The following is a 22057-nucleotide window of genomic DNA, read 5'->3' on the forward strand; positions in this document are numbered from 1 at the left end:
TAAATATCAAGAATTGACCAAGTTAGGCCAAAAATAAAATGTTTGTTTGATTTGTAGAGGAAAAAACGTTTTTTCCATAATGTACAGTCAAACTTTAAACTGTGACTTGAGCTCGTATTTACAGATCGGTTCTATTGATACACATATTTGATACACATATCAATATCTTTTCTTAAAATTTCATTTCACTGATCATGATTTGTATTATGATTCATGATTAAACCACGTGTTTGCGAAGACCATTCATAATTTGTGTAAAAAAATACATTTACAAGCATGTTTCTGAGAATTCCTAGAAGAATAACTTTTTCTATTCCTAAAAATGATTCCTGAAAACTGTTTTACCACAAACCTTCATATACGATTGAATTTATAGTTTTTGTTTAACGAAGATTAATTTTTATGTTGGAAACATTTTGGAAAAAACCTCAATTATTTTACAATATTTTGTTAATTTGTTACCAATTTTTGAACCTTATACAGTGCAGAGTGCAGAGTAGAGAGTAAAGTGCATAATTGGTAAAGTGAAAGTGAGTTTTATTAGATTAATCTCATTTATCTTATGTAATACATCCTTGTGTAATATCCATTACGCTAATCTAAGGTTATTTTCTGTCAAAAATTTAGCAAGTTTTAAACCTTGTCTCTGACTCCTTGCCGTAGTTTTGGATACGGATGTGATATAAGAGCGCAAATTTGTATTATTAATCCCAAATAGATGAGGCATTGTAGGAGAAGAAAGTTGTAATAGTAATCCTGTACTTAGCTTAACTTGTTTTCTATGTTTAGTTTAGTGTATGAGGAATGAGGATATATTATAGCTTGGGATATTTCTCTCTCGGAGGAATTGATGACCCTGAACATTGATACCTAGACCTAACCTCAACCAAAGATTGTGTATACAAGACGGCCGGAACGGATCCTAATCAAGGACTGTGTTTAAAGACGCCCAGGCCCAATCTTGATCATAAACTATATTACAAGTAGTCCAGGACCTACCTTGCTAAAAGACGATGTCTTCAAGATATTGTACTCTAACTTGGTCCAAAGTCTGTATTTACGAGACGCCTGGTTCCAATCTTTTCAAAGACGTTCTTTTCAAGACTTAAAACGAGAAAGGTTAAGTTGTTTTTACGTTCACATGTTAAAGCATCATCATAACTATGCTTTCCATTGTTTTTTTTTGTTTTTTTAAAAAGGGTTTTTTCTTAGCTTCCACGCAAAAAATGCGCAAAATACTATGCGGTAGGCCTTGGGCAATGATAGAAGCAACAATGATGGAATAAGAAGGTTCTTAAATATTTTTCTTTGCTCGTCAGTAACAAGTAACCCCCTTTGCTCTATACCGTTTCCTCCTTCCCGTACTGTTTCTTGCTTCCCGTACCGTTATCCTCCTTCCCGTACCTTTCCGTCCTTCCCGTACCAATCCGTTCGTCCCGTACCGTTCCCCTCCTTCCAGATTGTTTCCTACTTCCCTTACCATACCTTACTTCCTGTACCGTATCTTACTTCCAATACCGTTCCTCTCTTTCCCGTAACATTTATTACGTCCCGTACTAATCCAGTCCTTCCTGTCCTGTACCGTTTCCTACTTTCCTTACTGTTCCCATCCTTCCTGTCCTGTACTGTTTCCTACTTCCCGTTCTGTTCCCATCCTTCCTGTCCTGTATTGTTTCCTACTTCCCTTACTGTTCCCATCCTTCCTGTCCTGTACCGTTTCCTACTTCCCGTACTGTTCCCATCCTTCCTGTCCTGTACCGTTTCCTACTTCCCGTACTGTTCACATCCTTCCTGTACCGTTTCGTTCTTGCCTTAACGTTTCCTGCTTCCCTTATCAGTTCCTATTAACCTTACCGTGACGTGATTGTCCAGTCCAGTTATAAAACACCCTGTAAATGGAATGAACTCCCTAACCATGCTACTGCTTAGTATTCAATGTATGGTTTTAAATCTGCATTAAACTACATGTAAATATTTGCTTGTAACCCCCTGGTTGTAAGGATTTGATAAATTGACATGTTTTGAACTAATATTATACTTCTTATCATAGTTTTTATAAAGAACAGACCACAGTAATCTCGCAACCTACCAAACTATCAACTAATAGTCAACATAATATATATCAAAACAAGACTAGATTAAAACCAAATATACACCAAAACCAGACTAAAGCTACACCAAAACTAGACCAAAACTAGATTAAAGCTACGACCAAAACTAGATTAAAGCTACACTAAAACTAGACCAAATATAGACCAAAACTAGACCAAAACTAGACTAAAACTGAACTAAATATAGACCAAAACTAGAATAAAGCTACACTAAAACTAGACCAAAACTAGACCATATATAGACCAAAACTAGACTAAAGCTACACTAAAACTAGACCAAAACTAGACTAAAACTAGACTAAAACTAGAATAAAACTAGACTAAAACTAGACCAAACACTAGACTAAAGCTACACAAAAACTAGACTAAAACTAGATTAAAAGTAAACTAAAACTAGACTAAAACTAGACTAAAGCTACACAAAAACTAGACTAAAGCTACACAAAAACTAGACTAAAGCTACACAAAAACTAGACTGAAGCTACACAAAAACTAGACTAAAACTAGACTAAAACTAGACTAAAGCTACACAAAAACTAGATTAAAAGTAAACTAAAACTAGACTAAAACTTAACCAAAAATTGAGAAATATAAAATTTTGGTAAATTTATGTTGTTACAAAGCAAATAAGTTTCACAATAGCTTTGAAAATCGAGTTGGTGATGATGGTAATCATACCTTTCCCCCAAAACTTTAAATTCAATCTAGAAACTTGAAACATTTACACAAGATATATTTATATTATTATATCAAATCCGTCCTAGCTTTTAAAAACAACAATTTACACTGACAACTTAAAAAGTAGCAAGAATTATTTAGTAACTTGATTTAATGAACTTTATGCGTAATTGCAAGTAAACTTCCATTTAAAAAGGAGTGGGATGTTCAATTCACAATGGTACCCTTTCTAACTTTATTTAATGAACAATTAGGAAGGTGTGTTGAATTATTTCAATTTCCTTTATTTTCTCTACAGCATAAATGGGCTCTTATCACACAATTCTCTCATTCGTTTCTGGGTTGTAGCAAATGCCGTACTCTTAAAACGTCGTCCCAAACTGTATCAGTCCAGGTACAATCCGTCCGTTTTCAAAGTCCAGGACACATTCCACACGGCTACAATCCTGTGAACTATCAACGCCGACCATTATACTACTGGGCGCAATCTTGTTAGCTATCGGTGTCAATCATCGAGATATTAGTAATAGAGGGGGCATCTGGAATTTTAGACTTCTTGTTGTACAGCCACTGTACACAATGACCCGATCAGAAATTCTACCTGAGGGGATCATAATTCGTAGATTAGTGTTTTGAGACATTATTGTGCCCCCCCTCTAAACAAAAGCCCTCGTACGCCCCTGCTTCTATCCACTCTTTTCGTATATTATCAAAAATTTCTGAACCCGAAACATTGTTGTTTACACAATTTTTGACACTACAATATAATTCATTGTTGAAAAATATTAAAATTAACTGTCCACACAATACCGTACAAATAGATATACTTAGGATTAAACCCACTGTACTCTATGATACCAACTCAGTCATAAGGAAACATTTTTCGACAAAATTCACTGTACAGTATAAACCTAGCCAGGCAAAATTAGGAGAGTTATGCCCGCCCCCTGAGTCTGAAATTTAAAAGAGTATCGGTGAACAAAACTTCCGAGTTTCCTTTTTGGGATCTTAACATTTTGTAGATTTTGATTTAAAAGATTCAACAAAAAAGAAGAATACATGAAGAAACTATAAAAATAATATTTCATAACAAAAATATTGATATCAACAAAACTGCCTCACCCCATTCGTGAAACCCGGGTTTCAAAACTGGTTTTCATATTGATACCCTGTCTTAAGTTTTGGGCTCTGGTGTCAATACAAACACTAGCTATTAATCCAGCTCTAAATGCCACACAGGGACACAAGCGTAGCTATCAAACAAGCTCACAGTCGAGCTGTACCAAATACCAAGGTACAATCTCAGCCCTTATGTTTTTAACGAGGACACAATTACTCTAAGCTGTAATCAAAGCCGAGTTTCTATATTAACTGATCTATTTACAAATATCTATAGGTTACATGTTAAGTTCCAAGAATGATATATACTTTGGAGAAAAAAACTCAGCGGGAGCGGTTGAACCAGCGGTTGAGATCTAGCCTAGACTCTACGCAGTTCAGAATAAGAAATGCATCTTTTTTGCTCAAATTTAAAATTTGTTCAGCCGCTAACTTTTCTGATTTCAACCGCTGGTTTTCAGATTTTTACAGAACTTTTTTGCTTTCAACCGCTGGTTAAAGATTTTTCAGCAACCTTTTGCTAACAACCGTTTTCAGATATTTCAGCAACTTTTTTGCTTTCAACCGCTGATGAAAAATCTGAAAAACAGCGGTTGAAATCAAAAAAGTTGCTGAAAATCTGAAAACAGTTGAAAGCAAAAAAGTTGCTGAAAAATCTTTAAAACAGTGGTTGAGAGCAAAAAGTTGCTGAAAAATCTGAAAACCAGCGGTTGAAAGGAAAAAAGTTGCTAAAAAGCTGAAAACGTTATTGATGAAAAATTAGATTTCATTTGTTGAAAAAGTGCGATTTAGTGAGCAAATTGTAAATTTCTTCTTAATTTCTTATTCTGAACTGCGTAGAGTCTAGGCTAGATCTCAACCGCTGGTTCAACCGCTCCCGCTGAGTTTTTTTCTCCAAAGTATATATCATTCGTTTGCAGAAATGTTGTTAGACAGCTGATGTTTGAACACTCAGCTAATATTTGAACAGCTCGTTTTTGAACAGCTTATGTTTGAACAGTTTGTATTTATAACATAATAAATGAATAACTAGGTCGAGTTCGTCTAACAAATATTTGAACAATTAAAAGTTTTGATAATAATAATATTCAACGAGATATTGTTCATCTAAATAATGTTTGAACAATGTTGGAAGAATATTTGAACTAAGTCTGAACAAACTGGTTTCCTGATGATTTTTGTCTGAACAGGACCGTTCAACGTTTTCCCATATCTGAACGCTTCTGAACAAAAACACATAATTGAAACTTAATTTTACTTATTTCTGCACTAAATGGTTTTTTAACAATTTTTCGTCAATCCCCCCTCCCCCCACTATAATTCTTTTCTCTCCAGTTTTATAAGCTTTAATTGAATTTAAGGGTGAGGGGGGGAAAATGTTTTTTTAAGGGAACAAAAAGGCTTTAAAGAACTTTCATTAAAATCCCCCGTCAAAAGAAAGCTTTCTAAAAAAGGTTTAAAATGTTTCCAATATGTGTTCCTATAATAAAAAGAGGAAGCTTATCTTCAAATTGATCAATAAGCCCACTTGTAAATATCATAAACAACGTAAAAAAGCCTATAATTTAGTAGAGTTAAATCATTTTACGAATAAAATACTATTTTTGTTTATGTTCTTGATTTCATTTAACTTAAGAAAAGTTTGTGGCCACAAATTAAAAAAAATAATTGGAATAAAAAACTCTCAATTAAAAAAATAAATACTTGTAAATTAACTCTAGGTTAAAAATAAGTAATGCAAATAATTGTAAACAAATTCATTTTTAATTTTGATAAAATTCTTTGCAAAATGTTTAATTCTGAAGAGACATGATTTGACTGAACTATCCTAATATTAACCAGATCAGATGAAGATCATACGAGAAAATACACATTTTTCTAAATCTAAAAATACAAATATTTACATATTTTTAAACCATAGTTTATCTATCACAACATTAGAAGATTATGAAATTAGATCTTTGATCAGTTTTGTGCTAACATCTTATGAGACAATTCTATCAGCTTGAGAATATTTCTTTAGAACATCTTAATACATAGGTTCCTATATTATTTGATCTTAAATTTGTTTAAAAGATTTCAAGCAATGATTCTCTAGTGTTATAAGGTTCTATGAAATTGTAAAAAGATTTTAAAACTTTGTGAGAAGATTTTAAAACTTTGTGAGAAGATTTTAAAACTTTGTGAGAAGATTTAAAAACTTTGTGAGAAGATTTTAAAACTTTGCGAGAAGATTTTAAAACTTTGTGAGAAGATTTTAAAACTTTGTGAGAAGATTTTAAAACTTTGTGAGAAGATTTTAAAACTTTCTGAATATTTCTAATAACATTATAAAGGTCATTTTTAATAGCTCTTAAATCAGGTTAAACTTTGTCATTTAAAGTCTATGATTACTAAAATAAAACTGTCAGATTCTAAAGAAAAAAATCTCAAGATGTGAAAATTGAATAACGATGAATTGAACGATGTTAGAGTTGGGTCAAAGATTGATAATAATATGATGACAAATAGCACAAGGTCACATGATCACAAGATCACAAGATCACATGATCACAAGATCACTTGATCAAAAGATCATATGATCACTTGATCAAAAGATCATATGATCACAAGATCACATGATCACATGATAACAAGATCTAAAGATCACATGATCATAAGATCACAGATCACAAGATCACATAATCACAAGAGCACATAATCACAAGATCACAAGATCACAAGATCACATGATCACATGATCACAAGATCACGTGATCACAAGATAACATGATTAAAAGATCACAAGATCACAAGATCACATGATGACATGATTAAAAGATCACAAGATCACAAGATCACAAGATCACAAGATCACAAGATCACAAGATCACAAGATCACAAGATCACATGATCACATGATCACATGATCACAAGATCACATAATCACATGATGACTTTACCAAAGATCACATGATCACATGATGACATGACCACAAGATCACATTGATTACATGATCAGTTTTTATGACTTTTTCAGCCGCCAATCCAAGAATTCGTCCATTTCTAGATCCTCCAGTTCCTCGTCCGAGGTGTCGCCTTCTTCTTTAATACTCTTCTTCGCTTTCAACTTCTCATCAACTTCATCCTTTTTAATTTCTATTTCTCGAACCTAAACATTTTAATAATTATCTTTAAAGATATCACATTTCAGGAAACGAACGAGCGCAGAATGTCTTTTGAGTTTGTTAAGGCTGAAATCTTTCAATCCGCGTGCATTAAAACATCAAAATGTATGCTGAAATTGGAAATAAAAACTAGGTAAAAAAACATCATGATATTATTTATATTATTTTCATCTATTTGATTTTATTATTAAAAAAAAAGAAAAATATTTTTCAGAAACATATCTGTCTTTAATCTTTATCAAGTAAAGGTGTACAAATATTTTCTTTCCAAATAATTTTTCCACAGCCCACTCAGCACTCTTCAAATATCACGTGGATCATAGAGTTAGCAGGACATTTACAATGATACCGTTATGCCCGAGTGGAAGTAGCCGAAGCCGTGAAGCCCTAACCACCGTGACCTGTATCTACAGACTGAATTTTGTCGTAAATTTTAAATACGAGAAATAATAAACTCCCCCGACCCTATGGTCGGAGCACTCCACTGTTGAACAACTTGCTCTAGCTGCCCTAATGTTGGGACGGTACTTCAGTGCCAGAATTGGATGATCTAAAAATATATAAAACCCTGAGAAAAATTACCCGGCTCCAAGCCCGCATTTGATCTTCTATCTCCTCCATCTGTCTCTCCGCCGTCTCCTCCAGCTCACCCTCCGCCTTGGACAAGGAAATTGTTAATTTTATTGTGATTAATAACATATTTACTAAATAAATATTATGAAAGCAGTACTTAAGATCCGGATCCGTTGGATTCGCAAAATCTTGGCTACCTGGAGGGAGGGTAAATTATTTTTGATGATTGGGGGGGGGGGGGGAAATTGGACATCAAGGCAAGTTTATTCATTCTTTTTTATACTTTTTACCCATACATTCATTCCTATTCTTATTTTTTTCCTAATTCAGCAAGAAAAAAAAAACTTTAAAAATTTACAACTTTGGAGGAAAACATGATTTTCAAAAGGGGGGGAGGGGAAGGTTTTTCAAGAAAATATACAACCCTGCCTAAAGTTCGTACCTGTATGTCTTGAGCTACTGCTACTTCAACAGCGATTTCTTTCTTGAATGCTTCCCATTCTTCTTCTTCGGGATCCTTCAAGTCAAAATTTTAGAATTGATGAGATCTGAATGAATGAATGTGCTAAGATAATGTGCAAGATCTAAATGAATGAATGTGCTAGGATGATGTGCAAGATCTAAATGAATGAATGTGCTAGGATGATGTGCAAGATCTAAATGAATGAATGTGCTAGGATGATGGAATGAGATCTGAATAAATGAATGCGCTAGGAGGATGGAATGAGATCTAAATGAATGAATGTGCTAGGAAAATGTGTAAGATCTTTATGCATGAATGTGCTAGGATAATGTGCAAGATCTAAATGAATGAATGTGCTAGGATAATGTGCAAGATCTAAATGAATGAATGTGCTAGGATGATGGAATGAGATCTGAATAAATGACTGTGCTAGGACTACGGAATGAGATCTAAATGAATGAATGTGCTAGGATGATGTATATCTGAATGAATGAAACAATCAAAATCCACGTAGCCTGATGTTCCTGTCTCGAGATATTGAAAATAAACTGTGTCCGAGTTGATGCGAAATAAATTCCATGTAATTTGTAATTATACCCTTGATTGTATGGATTGGATAATCATCCATCATTTGTACATTTTAAAACTCATAAATACCTTGTACTCAATCCCTCTGGCCTTTGCATCTTGAATAGGATCGTCGAAGAATCCCTCCGGTAAACTAACATCCTCCGTTGGACCAATTACTGGGGGCTCAGTCCCCTTTTTGGAATCAAAAAAGTCCGAGGGGACTCCTTCCCCTTCCTCCTCCAGGTGTTTTATAGAGCCTCCGGCAGGAGTTTTAAAAGAGTGTTTGTTTAAAACAGGTTCACTTGAAATCCATTCCTTGCCGTCGGCTTTACTATTCGCCTTCGGGGCGGTGGTATTAGCTGGAGTGGGTCGACTGTTCTTCAAAATGGATTTCTGGGGAGCTTTGTTTAGATTTAGAAAAGCTTTAGTTTTCGCCGCGTCGAAAAAGTTCTCCGGTACTCCGGCACTGCGTGCGATTTTGCGCTTTTCCTCATTTTGCTCTTCAGCCTTTCGTTTTTTCTCGTCCTCTAATATCCCGATATTTAATTATAATTAGTCAGTTTAATTCAAGAATTCAATTAAATTTTATTAATGACTTTTCATAAATAATTTTTATTTGCATGTAGATTAATTGCGACGTTTTTCTAATAAATTACTGGAATTATATTATGTAATTATGAAATTATTAAAACATTTTGATAAATGAAAATAAATTAATAATAGCTTCAAGTTAATCACTGATTATTTGTTTAATATCAGGTTTCCTATTAAAGCAAGCTCTCTCGAACTCAATTTATACTTTTTCAGTTTATCCTTCCCTCCGCCTTTCTCCGCCTGCCAAAAACAGAGGGCGGTTCAAATAATATTTTTATTTTTTAAGAGTTAATAAAATATAAAATTGTAAAACTAGACATTTTCCTGTTTTTTGGTTTAAAAATGAAACACTGAACAACTATGTAAATAGTAAGGATGACAAAATCAGTCTGCCTTTTGATTTAAAATGAGAACATGGACCAGTGTGCTGTATTTCATGTTAAAATTATTAACTAGACCACTGTGCTGTCTTTATGGTTTAAAAGAAAGAACTGAACAACTGGAAAAGTACTAATGGTAAAAAAAACTGGACCACTAAGCTGTATATAAAATTGTTAAAAATGATAATAAACTGAACCACTGTGCTATATTTTTGGTTTGAATTAACTGGACCACTGTACTGTGTTTTCGGAAAAAAATATTAAACTGGACCACAGTCCTGTATTATTAGTAAAAGAAATAATTTGGCCCACTGAGCTGTATATTTTTTAACAATTATAGACTGGCCTACTGTGCTATATTTTTTGTTAAAATTAATTAAGTGGGCCACTGTGCAGTATATTGGGAAAAATGATAAACTGTATGCTCCGATTTTCCGGGATCGCTTTATATTGTATGATTTCATGACCGCAATCCTTTCCTTCATCTTCTGCATCATGAGACGGAGTTCCGACTGTGAAATCTTTTTCGCCATTTTGTTTCTCTGAAATAATCAAAAAAAAATTTGACAAAATTTCTATTTTCATCAATAAATTCATTAAATAAACTAAATATGCAATATAGGATAATCTATGTAAATTTATTACAAGGTCTTGTATAGGTTAATGAGTGATAAATATTACAATAAATAGATTTACATTTTGATAAATTATTTAGACTAGACTTTGGTTTTCAGTTTTGTTTATTATAAATGGCAAGCAAGGTAGGTCAGGGGAGTCCAGAAAGCGTGGAACTATTTTCAGCAAGGAATAAATTTTCCAGTCTTGAATGTGATTTGATTGAGATCAGAAATTGAAATTTTTGATATAATTAAAATATAGGAACAAATCTAAATAAATAAAGTACATGATAATTGAGTATTTAAAGTATTAACTGATCTAAGCTTGTAGAAAACCAAAAAATTGACTTCAAAACAATTTTTTCCGTTCCAAAACTTTAAATTTACTGATATATATTTTATAGTTATGAATGAAAATCGTTCAAACCCGTGCTTAGGATCTGAAAGCAGATTCGAAGACTCGACCAAGTTCGACGCAAAATATTCGAAAAAACAACATGCAATATCTTCTTATTATCCTCAAAACTTGAACTTGAATTTTTTTCATGTAAAGGAATTGACAGATTAAATATTTCTAAAAATTACCCAGCCCAGGGACGGGGGTATTATTGCAACTAGGAGGAAAAATATGTTAAGGGAGGCTTTAACCAAGCAGGCTTTTGTATACATATATTTTGCTACAATCCATGCAAATAATCAGGTTCACCAACATCAATCGTCGTCTAGGGAAAATCATTTTAAAGGAAAAAATCTTTTTAAGGTAACAAATACCCCTGTTCAGATCAGATGCGGATCCGAATCCGGATCCGCATCAAATAACATCGGATCCTAACCACGGACTTAAACGAACCAAAATATCACAAGAAGCTAAAGATGTTTAATCTAATTAATGAAAATTTGAGAAATTTAGGATTTTTTTGGGTTCTTTAACGGTTGATATTTTATAAAAGAACCTGATAAACTAACAACTAACAACTCAACAGCCATATATTAATGCCGTTACGGCGGCACTGGGTTCGTTCTTTGGTTACTACATACAACTAGCATTGATATTTAATCGGCTGGTTACCAAATCAGCTCGATAAATTATGTATTATGAGGTATTGATTAAGACTAGATGTTGCGCAGGGTGTATATTTTCATGAAAAATCATCCCACCTCTTTTGAAAATCATTTTGAATGGTTTTATTGGCTGAATTTGGGAAAATAAATTATTTTGATCGGAAAACTTTCCTTTTTATGTCCAATTCTTCATTTTTTTTAATTCTTAAAAATATACACCCCTTATGTTGCATTGAATACATGACTAGAATAAAGTATGTGAATTCTATGAATTGATCTACACTCTACAGTTTGATTAATATCAAAAAATACACTGTAAATAACGCATTTTGATTTTTGTATCATTTTAGCGCTGAAGGGTGAGCATTATCTAGAGGGGAAAACATTGCAAAGTGTCTAATTTAGTTAAATAAGTGCCGTGGATCGTGATCCAGTTAAAAATCTAAAAGTACTATTCCATAAATCCAGAATCATTTGAAGAATTCGGACTTGAGTCATAGGTTGAAGGGCTCCTGGAGGTTCGGCCTAAATCCGTGTTACTGCCTAGAACCTGCCTAGCGGCCTGAAGGAACTCTAATGATATTCTAGGCAGATAACTGCCTTGTCCAAGCAAACCTTCATTATAGGCTATATGAGAACCTCGCCTAAAAAAAAAATTGAACTATGAAAAATTTTAGAATATTTTTTTGATCTTTTCAAATCATATTTTCTCCTAAAAGTGCGATATAAAATGAACTAAAAATTATGCATTTAAAAAACTAATAGTTTTTAAGAATATAATAATAAAAATGTCTTACTTTGTTCTAAGGAGAAGTGTGTTTCCATACTTATACTTAAACAAGTCCTCTCTGTAACAAAACAGAAATTATGTCAATAACATTTCCTTTCCTCGCAAGACAAAAACGAAAGTAAAAAGATCAAGTTCACATTAAAAACTTGATTCTATTAACAAATCAGCAAACAATAGACGTAAAAGGTTCAACTTCCTCCTCTTCTCAACGTGCCACCCCCCCCCACCAAGCCGTCTAGTTCACCTCCTTCCAAAGTAGCGTATATGGACATGGAATTTGGTTGTGTTGTGAAGTTCTTTTGACCACCTAACCCCTCGCCCATTCCTTACCCCTCCCTCTCCTTGCCCATTCTCAGTACCCCCTTCCCCCCCCCCGTCAATCTCTCTCCCTCCATCCTCCCCTCGAATACATTACCTGATGTTTTGTGGTAAACAAACCATATCGTCCTCACTGTTCACCACTAGAAGCGGAACAGATACCTAAAATATAATCAATTAATCAACCAATCAGACAATCAATCAGACAATCAATCAATCAGATAATCAATCAATCAATCAGACAACCAATCATACAATCAATCAAACAATCAGTCAGACAATCAATCACACATGCAATCAATCAATCAAACATTCAATCAATCAATCAGAAAATCTACAGATCAATCAATCAATCTATCAGACAATCAATCAGACAAGTTACAGATCAATCAATCAATCTATCAATTAATTGAGCACGGTAGGAAAAAAAAGTTTCAAAAACCAAAGTATTATCAACCAAACGATCAATATATAACCCCATCATTCCATCTTGATTCATCAATCCATCAATCCATCTTGTTTCATCAATCCATCAATCCATCTTGTTTCATCAATCCATCAATCAATCAATCAATCTTCTAGTCCATAATCCAATAATCCATTATTTATGGATTAATGGATTATCGATTAGTAGGACCATTAATCATCAATTCATAAATTCAATTCAGCATTCCGATAATATTTTAATTCATCAATTTTTAATCCTTTTCTCTTTAAAAAGGCAGCTATTTTTAAAAAAACTTAGACCGCCTTTAACTTTAATATTTAGGGTGCTCGGGAGGTTTTGACACCGACCGGCCTTCTGGCCGTCCCAAGTTGCCTTATGCATGAAAAAAAAATTTTAAAATCCTTTACATTACTTTTTCTTAAAAGCAAAAAATTTCATAACGTCAAAGTAAAAGTTCTAGGGCAATAACAAGCTGGGGGGCGTTTGCCCCACACCCTCACTTCACAGTCTGTTTAGGGTTTATTTATCAATCCATCAATAGGATCATAAGTTACAAATATAATGCAAATTAATTAACATATTTAATGGAAACAAAATAAAATATTTAAATTAATTAAAATCACCTTTCCGATGAACTCCATTGGATTGTTATTAGCAAAATAGTCCTCTGCAGAACTACACCCAGCAAAGTAATGATGGTTTCTATAAAAATAAATAATTCATTAGAAATAAAAATTTTCCAAAAAAGAAGTAGTCGTACAAAATGTAATCGTCTTTTGAGAGGAAATGCGCAAAATTTTTCCGGAAATATTCGCAGGACGGGTGGTTATTTTATTTAATTGTCCCAACTGACGTTAAGTAATTGAACGTCTCTCTGTTGGGGGAATCATAGGTCGGTAATGTTGGTCAAAAGTCGGTAAAATAAATATCAGAACAAATGGTAATTTTCTCAAATATCTAGTCTACTTCAAAATATGAAAAATAGACATTTCAGAAATCTTCGGAACTGACTAATAATTTGACATTTGTTAATTTTACCTACAGTTGAACCCACAAAACTATGGAATAGCAAGACGACAAATAGTCGAATCAACATGAAACACGGCAAGTATTCAATTCAATTCAATTAAAAAGTTGATTTCCAAGCTGCTGGGATAACTTTTTGCTTTATAAAAACAACAAATAAATAAAATTGTTTAAATGTAGTCTTGGTATTCACCAGTTTTATGGGACCCTCTTTCAAATTATGCTATTTTTTACCTGACAAACTCGTCGAGCGTTGCGGCATTTGCGCACATCTCAAGGGAATCGTAACAGTGACTACCCAGAAGTTCAGCGTTGGGTAGAATAAACAATTTCTTCACCGCGTTCGTCATTCTTCGGTCAATGTGCGGGAAATTTTGAGCCATTAACCTGATACCGGTATAATAATATAATCGGGCATTTTTCAATAAAAATTGGGAAAGAGCAGGTATCATTAACTAACATTAACTTTAATGATATTTAAAAAATTCCGTTAACAAATATTCAATACTTTTTTAGCAATCGAGATTTTAGCATTTTTTCGACAGAAAATCAATCTAATCTAATAACTAATAAAATATATTTGAAGTTAAAATCCAGTGTTAATTTCTGTTCACTTATGAAATAATGATAATAAAGATGTCTTATTTAAGAAAGTAATATCTACACAAGTAGCAATAAAAATGATGATAATAAGATGATAGTGATAAAAATAATAATATTACTTGAAAGCTTCACTGATATCGTATGCTGGGCAAAGACAGCAGGCCGCTTGAATAGGGGTCAGCTCACCACATTTACCTGAAAAAAAAGAATTTTTGTTACAAACTCGAATTTTCTATCATCTTTATCTTTGCATTGCATTGGGTTGTATAGAAATGGGGGTTACAAAAACTCAATTTCTTTGTATGCAATTGAAAATCTAATATATTTTTATTTATGGTTTTACTTAATCTCCATCAAAATGTTTCGGAATTGTGTTTTTTGACCAATAAGCCTATTCATATATTTTTAGATGAATATTTATAAGTGGAGACATTTGCCCATCAAAATACTTTAATATATATCGGCAAGTGTCAAAAAATTGGTTTTGATGTCTAAAATTGTGTAAAATGGTGTTAACACTCGGGGGTAGGCTATCTATTCACTATGCAGGGTAGGCTCTCGATGCACGACACTGGTGAGGGGGATTGTACCTAGATAATTTACAAGTAATCCACTTCCAGCCGAGATACCGACCATTCCTAGAAAACTTTTAGGATACTTTCTCCGAACAAACTCAACCTAGATAAAAACAAACAAAATGAGAAACAAAATCAAAACAGCTCAATAATATTTTTTTTATATCTGTGAATTTTATTGGCTTTTATATTAAATACTAGCTCAAGTGTGTTGCCCGTGGAACTTACAATGAACACTTTTTTGAAATTTTAATTTAAATTTTAGCCTTTACTACTCCCAAGGTCCCCGTGGGTTTCCTAAAAAAATCAGGCAATTTGGTCCAGTCGTTTCGCCAGCTATGGCTAACATGTATGTATGAGCCAAGAGCAAGAGAAAATATACACCCCTCATTAATAAATTCTCAATAGGTCTTATTTGAACTCTGGAAGATCATTGCCGTTTTTTTATGCATGAGAAGTATTGAAATTACCGTTTTTACTTTGAAAATTAATGAATTCTAACAATTCCATGCTTCAAAAATAACTGTACAAAGTACCATAATAATCAATTTATCCATGATCCGGCAAAGCTGTTCCTTTAATAATACCTGCTTAACTGTATCATCAGCTTCCCCAAGAACATTAAAGGCAGGGCTTTTCAGTTTACCAACATGTCCACGTCTTAAACATGATTTTTTAAAATAAAAATAGACTGATTAGTTCATTTACTCCATAGGAATAATATGGCAGGGGACTCAGGGTCGAATTCAGGAATTTTTCCAGGAGCGGGGCTTCGTATCCGTTGGGACCTAAAAACCCCCTGAAAACAATAGATTTCACTGGTCCAGTGGGGGGGCTTAGCCCCCTTAGCCCCCATAACCCCGACTGCACTCCTCTGGCAGCGGTGTATATTTTTCAGAATTACCCCACCCCCAGGGGATTATGGGATTATTTTTGATGATTTTTTTTTTTGGGGGGGGGGAATAAAAATTTGGACATCAAAATGCAACTACTCTTATTGATACTTTTTACCCCAAAATTCATTGATTTTCCATTAAACATCATTTACTTTCAGTCAATAAATCTCTAAATAAATTTATTTATATTATACATAGCTTCTGAGGAAACAAAATGATTTTCAAAAGGGGGGTGAAGAAAAATTGAGAAAGTATACACCCCTGTAATATGGCATGGAATTGACAAATTCTTCAGTTCTTCCAGCTTTGTGAAAACAGCTATATGCTATCTAAGCTCTCCTTCTGCAGTAGATTTTCATGTATTTTTGTTACCGTGTGTTTTGTTAATATCTGTCATTATTCATTACTAAAGAGATATGATTTGATCTGATTTTTTATTTCAAGGCATTTTCCTCAAAATAACCAACCAGAATGAAAAAATACATAAACCGCTCAGTTTCATGTATAAAAATCCCCAAAATTTGTCCCCAAAAACGCCTAAAGCAAGCTTTTAGTTTCACATCATAGAAGAAGGATAATGCTCATAAAAATCGAAAAATTGAGTTTCCAAAAAAAGTTTAAATATCTAAATTTTTCACCTGTCAAATACTATTCCTCTCCAGCCCCGTTTCAAAGCTTGCTTCATGTAAAGCTTGGTTTCCTAAAAAAAATGTAGAAAATTTTGATAACTCATAATTCGAATTAAAATGACTGTAATCAAATTTTTTCCGGACAAAAGAAATATTTATTTGAACTTGTTATAAACATTATATTTTTCTTATGTCATGCGTTAAGAAATCAAATTTTTATTTAACCCGTTCTTAAATCGGTAAGAAACTATTTATTGTGTAGATTATGTTTTAATAACTGCATTTTTTATCTGAATAACTTCACGTTTTTAAAAATAAGCAAAATGCCGGCCGTAAATACCTTCGATGAACCGGTTATGGTGTGAAGAAGAATAATTATCGGCGAATCGTCTAATAAGCCGGGATCCGAACACACCTCCACGAAAACCTCCCCGCCATCCTTCACAAAAAAATCCGTAAAATATTAGTTAAAAAGTTCTTTAAATTTAAAAAAACTTACCTCCATGTTTAGCGTGTGACTATCAATACTGATATTTGAGAATTTAGTGTAGAAGAAGGATTTAACCATGTGCAGTCCTGTTCACAATATTCGGGCATATATCTTTTTAAATCAATCTTTTAACTAACGAAATTTTTCTTAAATAATTTTTATGTAATCCATTTCAATATCGTCAGTGGTATGAATTCAAAACAGAAACATGAGTGCACTGCTTAGGATCCATTTTACTTTGATCCAGATCCGGCTCCTGGATCCGAACTGGAAAAAAATAGATCCGGATCCAGGTTAATTCTTTAAAATGTACTAAATTTGTTTAACAAAGCAGCATTTTCAAATTTGTTGTCTTTTTTTCGCTTATTTTTTTGCTAAAACTTAATGAACCATTCATAAATGAGGAAATTTTTATAATCTCTCTTTTTAATAGCTCAGATTTGGGTTTGGAAAGTAAACATTTTTTTTGCAGTTTTTGGTTGATATTTTGCACCTTGAATCCGGATCCGTGAATCGGCATAAGTTTGTGGAAACGGATCCATGAAGCCAAAATCTTGCGGATCCAGCGGCTCCGGATCCTAAGCACTGCATGAGTGGCATGTCCAGTTCCCAACGATGCCTTTTTAGACTTGAAGAAAGCACAATTGAAAACAATCAGTTTTCAAAAAAAGGAACATGGATATCTTTTTTTTATATTTTATGAGACAACTTTCAATTTACTCCAAGTTCATAACTGGGTTGATTCATTGGAACTTAAACGGAGGGAGCTCAAGCCTACAACCTAGATTGAAGGTTTGACAGCGATTATTTTATTACAGGTCCTTTCTTGGTATTGATTTAGCTCTGGGAAATCCTGTAATTGATCTAATGTTTGGATTGAAAAATTTTTATGTCTTAATCCCTATATTGATCCATGTGTAGGAGGCCCATGGAGTAGGAATGTATGAGGGATTCTTTAGTTCTCCACAGTGGTTCAGTATTTTTCTCATCCTAATCAATCAATCAATCAATAAATCAAATGTGATCATTATAATTTTGCAATTAAGAATTTAAAAAAATGTAGAAAATTTAAAAATTAAATTGGAATTTTTAAATATAATCAGAAATAAATTTTAAATTTTTTTTTGTATTATTTCTTTGAATTATACAACATTAGCCGAAGTATCCGGCGTTTCCCGTGGAATTTTTTTAATCGAATTTTGAAAGAAAAAACTATTTTGGAAGAAAAATTCGTTTTAAGAAAAGAAAAATTTCTAATTTTTTTGCCTATGTTACCCCAAGGGTACCCACGGCCTCCCTCAAAATATTTCACCCCATTCGGTCCAGCCGATTGGTCAGCTAACATATATACAATAAATATAATCAATTTATTATTCAATCAAAAACAGATAAACATCCTCAGACAGTGTTTTTTTGGTGAGGTTTGTTCTAGAATAAATATATATATATATATATATTTATGAGCAAAGAGCTTTATTATTTAGATGAAATAGTTATAAACCTGAGAGCTGCGGCATGGTTCCGTCTTCTCTCCGGAGTAAGTCGAACCTCGTCTTGTGTTGAATCCTCAGTATCCTGGGGAACCTGGAAATCTGCAGTCCTCAGATCAAACTTGATCAACTGAGCACTCTGACCTCCGCTACTCTCTAGAGGAAGAAAACGTTTTAAGTTTTAACTTTTATTAAAATAATGTTTAGTTAGGCTTTCAGGGCGCTTCGAGCCCATCTTTTATTTCAACTTTTGATAGTTGCTCAATCTTCTAACATTTTCACTTCAATGAAACAATAATCAAATATCTTGCGTATTTACAATTTTTTTCAATGATTTTCAAAATTTTACAGAAATCAAAAAAATGTTGAAACAATTGTTGAGTGATTCTGAGCATTCGTAATTTTTCGCCGAGGTTATTTGAGGCCCCGAAAATTTTTTTGGCCCGATCGGCAAAGTATATATGTAGATTGTAAATAAACCATTAAGTATAGAGTACCTTTAAATTTACAACTCTACCTTTAAACCAAAACTAACAAAAAAGCATGAAGTCATCTGACTCCCCACTAAACGCTATATAGATCTTTGGTCAGTGTACTATAGATTACTGCAAAACGCACTGAACGCTTAGTAGAGCGTCATTTATGATGCGAGGGATATGTACGGCGCTAGTAAAAAGGGTGTTATTATACACTGTTTTTTTAGCACTCCTAAAACTGGACAGTCGACTAAACTTCAAGCGCATGACTTCGTTTCTCAAACAAAAGTTTTAATGTGAATTGGACTTCTGGCTTTTTTGAATGAATGATTGTTTTGAAGAAACACCAGTTCCATTTATTTATAAAAGGTTCTAATTCATGTATTCGACAAAATTAAACATTTTAAATTTTGAGTTTAAAGTCTTAACTAACCTATGTACAGGATAATGTACTGCAGAGTCGTGAGAAGGGGTACAGCTAGGAGTACACCGTACACCTTGTACCTCTGGATCAGCACACAGGCCGTACTGTACAACATTGCTTTAAAATACAACCAATAATATTATAATCTAGAACTTTATAAATTTAGTCCAAAGTTTAAATCAAGAACTTAAAGGGACTGTAAGCGTAATATCAAGTGACCTTCCATTTATAGAATAGCATGTAAGATTTACAATGATATTCTTTAATGGGGGTCACATAAATTCAGTCTGCTTATAATAATCTCATAAAATTTTAAGACAGGGTCGACTTTGAAGTGTCAGAACGTCTTGGGCTTTTATTTTACCGCTCTAACTCACTTATGCTTTTCTGTAGCCCTTTTCATTTACATTTTAGCACTATAAACCACTTATTGTTAGCTTTGGTATTTAAGTAATTGGCAAAATTCTCAAAGATTTTTAATTAAAAGGTTGAGACCGTTATATCACAGTGATCTATTATCTATCTCATCGTTCCGGACAGAGGTTTACAGGATACCATTGTGAATCGGACATGCATGTCTATAATAGAGGGTTACTTGAAATACTTGAAATTAAGCGTACAGTCCCTTTGATAAAGGAGTTAAAAACATGGGATATCTAATATATCAAGAAACTTTCAAGAGAAAAATTTAAATATTTTGAAAACATTTTTACTAAACATAAACAAAGCCTTACATTTGCTTTTTGAGGCATATAAAATATTTAAATTAAACCAAAATTATTGTAAAAAGAATGATCTCGCCCTGGAAAAAAAAAAACTCGTATCAGTAACTTGGATAGTCATAATGTCTTGAAATTTGTTAGAACTAAAATATTCTGATGAACCGATAATTTTTGCCCCACCCCCTTCAATTACTAAAAATAAGTATTTCCCTATTTTTAAACCCTATATTTAAAGTTGACGGGAAAAATGAAGAAAAATTGGCAAAATCAAGTTCCAAATATAATCTGGTTTAGCTAATTTGACGATAAATTATAAAATATCGTTTTCCTTCTATTTGTATCGAAGAAATTCTAGGAACCTTGAATGGTTTAATAAATAACTTTTACTAGCGCAATGGCTTAACTATTCATATAAATAGAAGAGACTTATCATAATTTCAAGTTATCTGTAATTCCAATATGGCATTGCCTGATTCGCAAGTTACAATTGTACCCTTTCGAGGTTTTATTTTCTTAAACGATACATACAATGGAATTATTCAATAGTAAAACTAAAATTTGCTTGCAAATAATATCAATGGCATATTTATTGCAACTGGGTTACGAAGCACTTAACCGATTTCCAAAATTTCGGACAAAAGAGTTTAGATTCTCGTTGCACCGCAATATCGACGGTAAATAGAAGCAAAAATTATAAAAGAAAATTTGTTTCAATTTTTTAGACCCGATCGGCTTTGATGGTTTGAATAAAAAATCTCGATAATACAGAGATGTAAATATTTAAATGAAAATGTAAATATATGTTCTTTCCTTGATTTTCTCTCAAAAATGTATAAAGAAGAAGGAAAATATTTATAGATAAATTGGAAAATGCTAAACTGAAGAATAACCGGTAATTTATTATTGACAAACATCAGTAATTCTCTAAAAGATAATGGTTTTTTGGTTAATAGTTTGGTTTGGCTATTCCTTAAACAATCTTCAGAAAAGTCAACCAACTCAGTTTACAACTTTAAAACCAAACTATGAATTCAAAATAAAAATTTGAGGCAAATCGGTCCAAGGTTTCATGGGCCATGGTCAGACATCAAACAGACAAACAGAGCAACAGAGATCACAACTTTCTATAGATAAAAATCATCGTTTAAGAGAAACTCCAAATCAAAATGACCAAAGTGTCTTTGAGCATAGATACAGCAACAAAGGGGACAATGAGTATTCCAGATAAGACATACAAATTATTTGTTGTGGTCCTGGGATCCCCCTCATCCATCCCGGGGCCGGGGATCCAAGAATCCCAAATTCCGAAAACTTGGAGTAGTACTATTAGAATAATTTTGTAGAATTTTGCAATTATCTTTTATATTAAAAACATTTTCAAGGAAGTTGAAGACGTATTTTCAAATAATTTAACTAATTATTAATAATTATTAATTAAATTATTTAGCGTGGATGGCTGTACCTCTTGACCTTAGCCTAAGCAAGGATGAATAAGATATCATTATTTTGTACCTTCAAATTTATATTTTCAATTGTAGATTACAGAGAAAATTGAGAAAATATCTCAATTTAACACGTTTAAAGATATTTTACTCAAAAATACTTTTTTTTATGTATAAAGAAAATCGTTGTTTATCGGTCATGCCACTCTCAAAATAGAGAATCAGTTGAAATTACCCCAATAATCCCTTTAAATAACAATCATATAAGTCTAATATAAAAAAGCATATTGTTCCTGATGAAAAGGCCTGGTTTAAAGTACTGACAGGTGACCCAGGAGTGCACATGACCCCTCAGCCCACCCAGCCAGCCTGGCTGACCCATACTTCTGAAAGG

At 33.0% G+C, this 22057-nt stretch overlaps 2 protein-coding genes across 2 annotated transcripts; both read right to left on the bottom strand.

Moving 5' to 3' along the window:
* Positions 1–6205: 6205 nt before the first annotated feature.
* Positions 6206–11437, bottom strand: LOC111716179 (zinc finger protein 830). The gene is made up of 7 exons (XM_023491609.1): positions 11431–11437; positions 10135–10197; positions 9446–9515; positions 8769–9208; positions 8091–8165; positions 7658–7732; positions 6206–7059 (listed from the first exon to the last, which is right to left on the bottom strand). Exons 2-7 carry the CDS (start codon positions 10186–10188, stop codon positions 6913–6915), a joined length of 861 nt encoding a protein of 286 aa, XP_023347377.1. The 5' UTR covers positions 10189–10197; positions 11431–11437; the 3' UTR covers positions 6206–6912.
* A 118-nt stretch (positions 11438–11555) lies between these two features.
* Positions 11556–22057, bottom strand: LOC111716178 (protein ABHD1). Its single transcript, XM_023491608.1, has 15 exons — positions 21957–22057; positions 19509–19603; positions 18611–18755; positions 18011–18099; positions 17119–17195; positions 16960–17058; positions 16629–16690; positions 15682–15754; positions 15110–15197; positions 14639–14714; positions 14151–14303; positions 13514–13592; positions 12540–12604; positions 12132–12182; positions 11556–11978 (listed from the first exon to the last, which is right to left on the bottom strand). The coding sequence occupies exons 1-15, from the start codon at positions 22043–22045 to the stop codon at positions 11786–11788; spliced, it is 1434 nt and encodes a 477-aa protein (XP_023347376.1). The 5' UTR covers positions 22046–22057; the 3' UTR covers positions 11556–11785.

The sequence above is a fragment of the Eurytemora carolleeae genome, unplaced genomic scaffold (genome assembly GCF_000591075.1).
Source record: "Eurytemora carolleeae unplaced genomic scaffold, Eaff_2.0 scaffold827, whole genome shotgun sequence".
NCBI lineage: Eukaryota > Metazoa > Arthropoda > Copepoda > Calanoida > Temoridae > Eurytemora > Eurytemora carolleeae.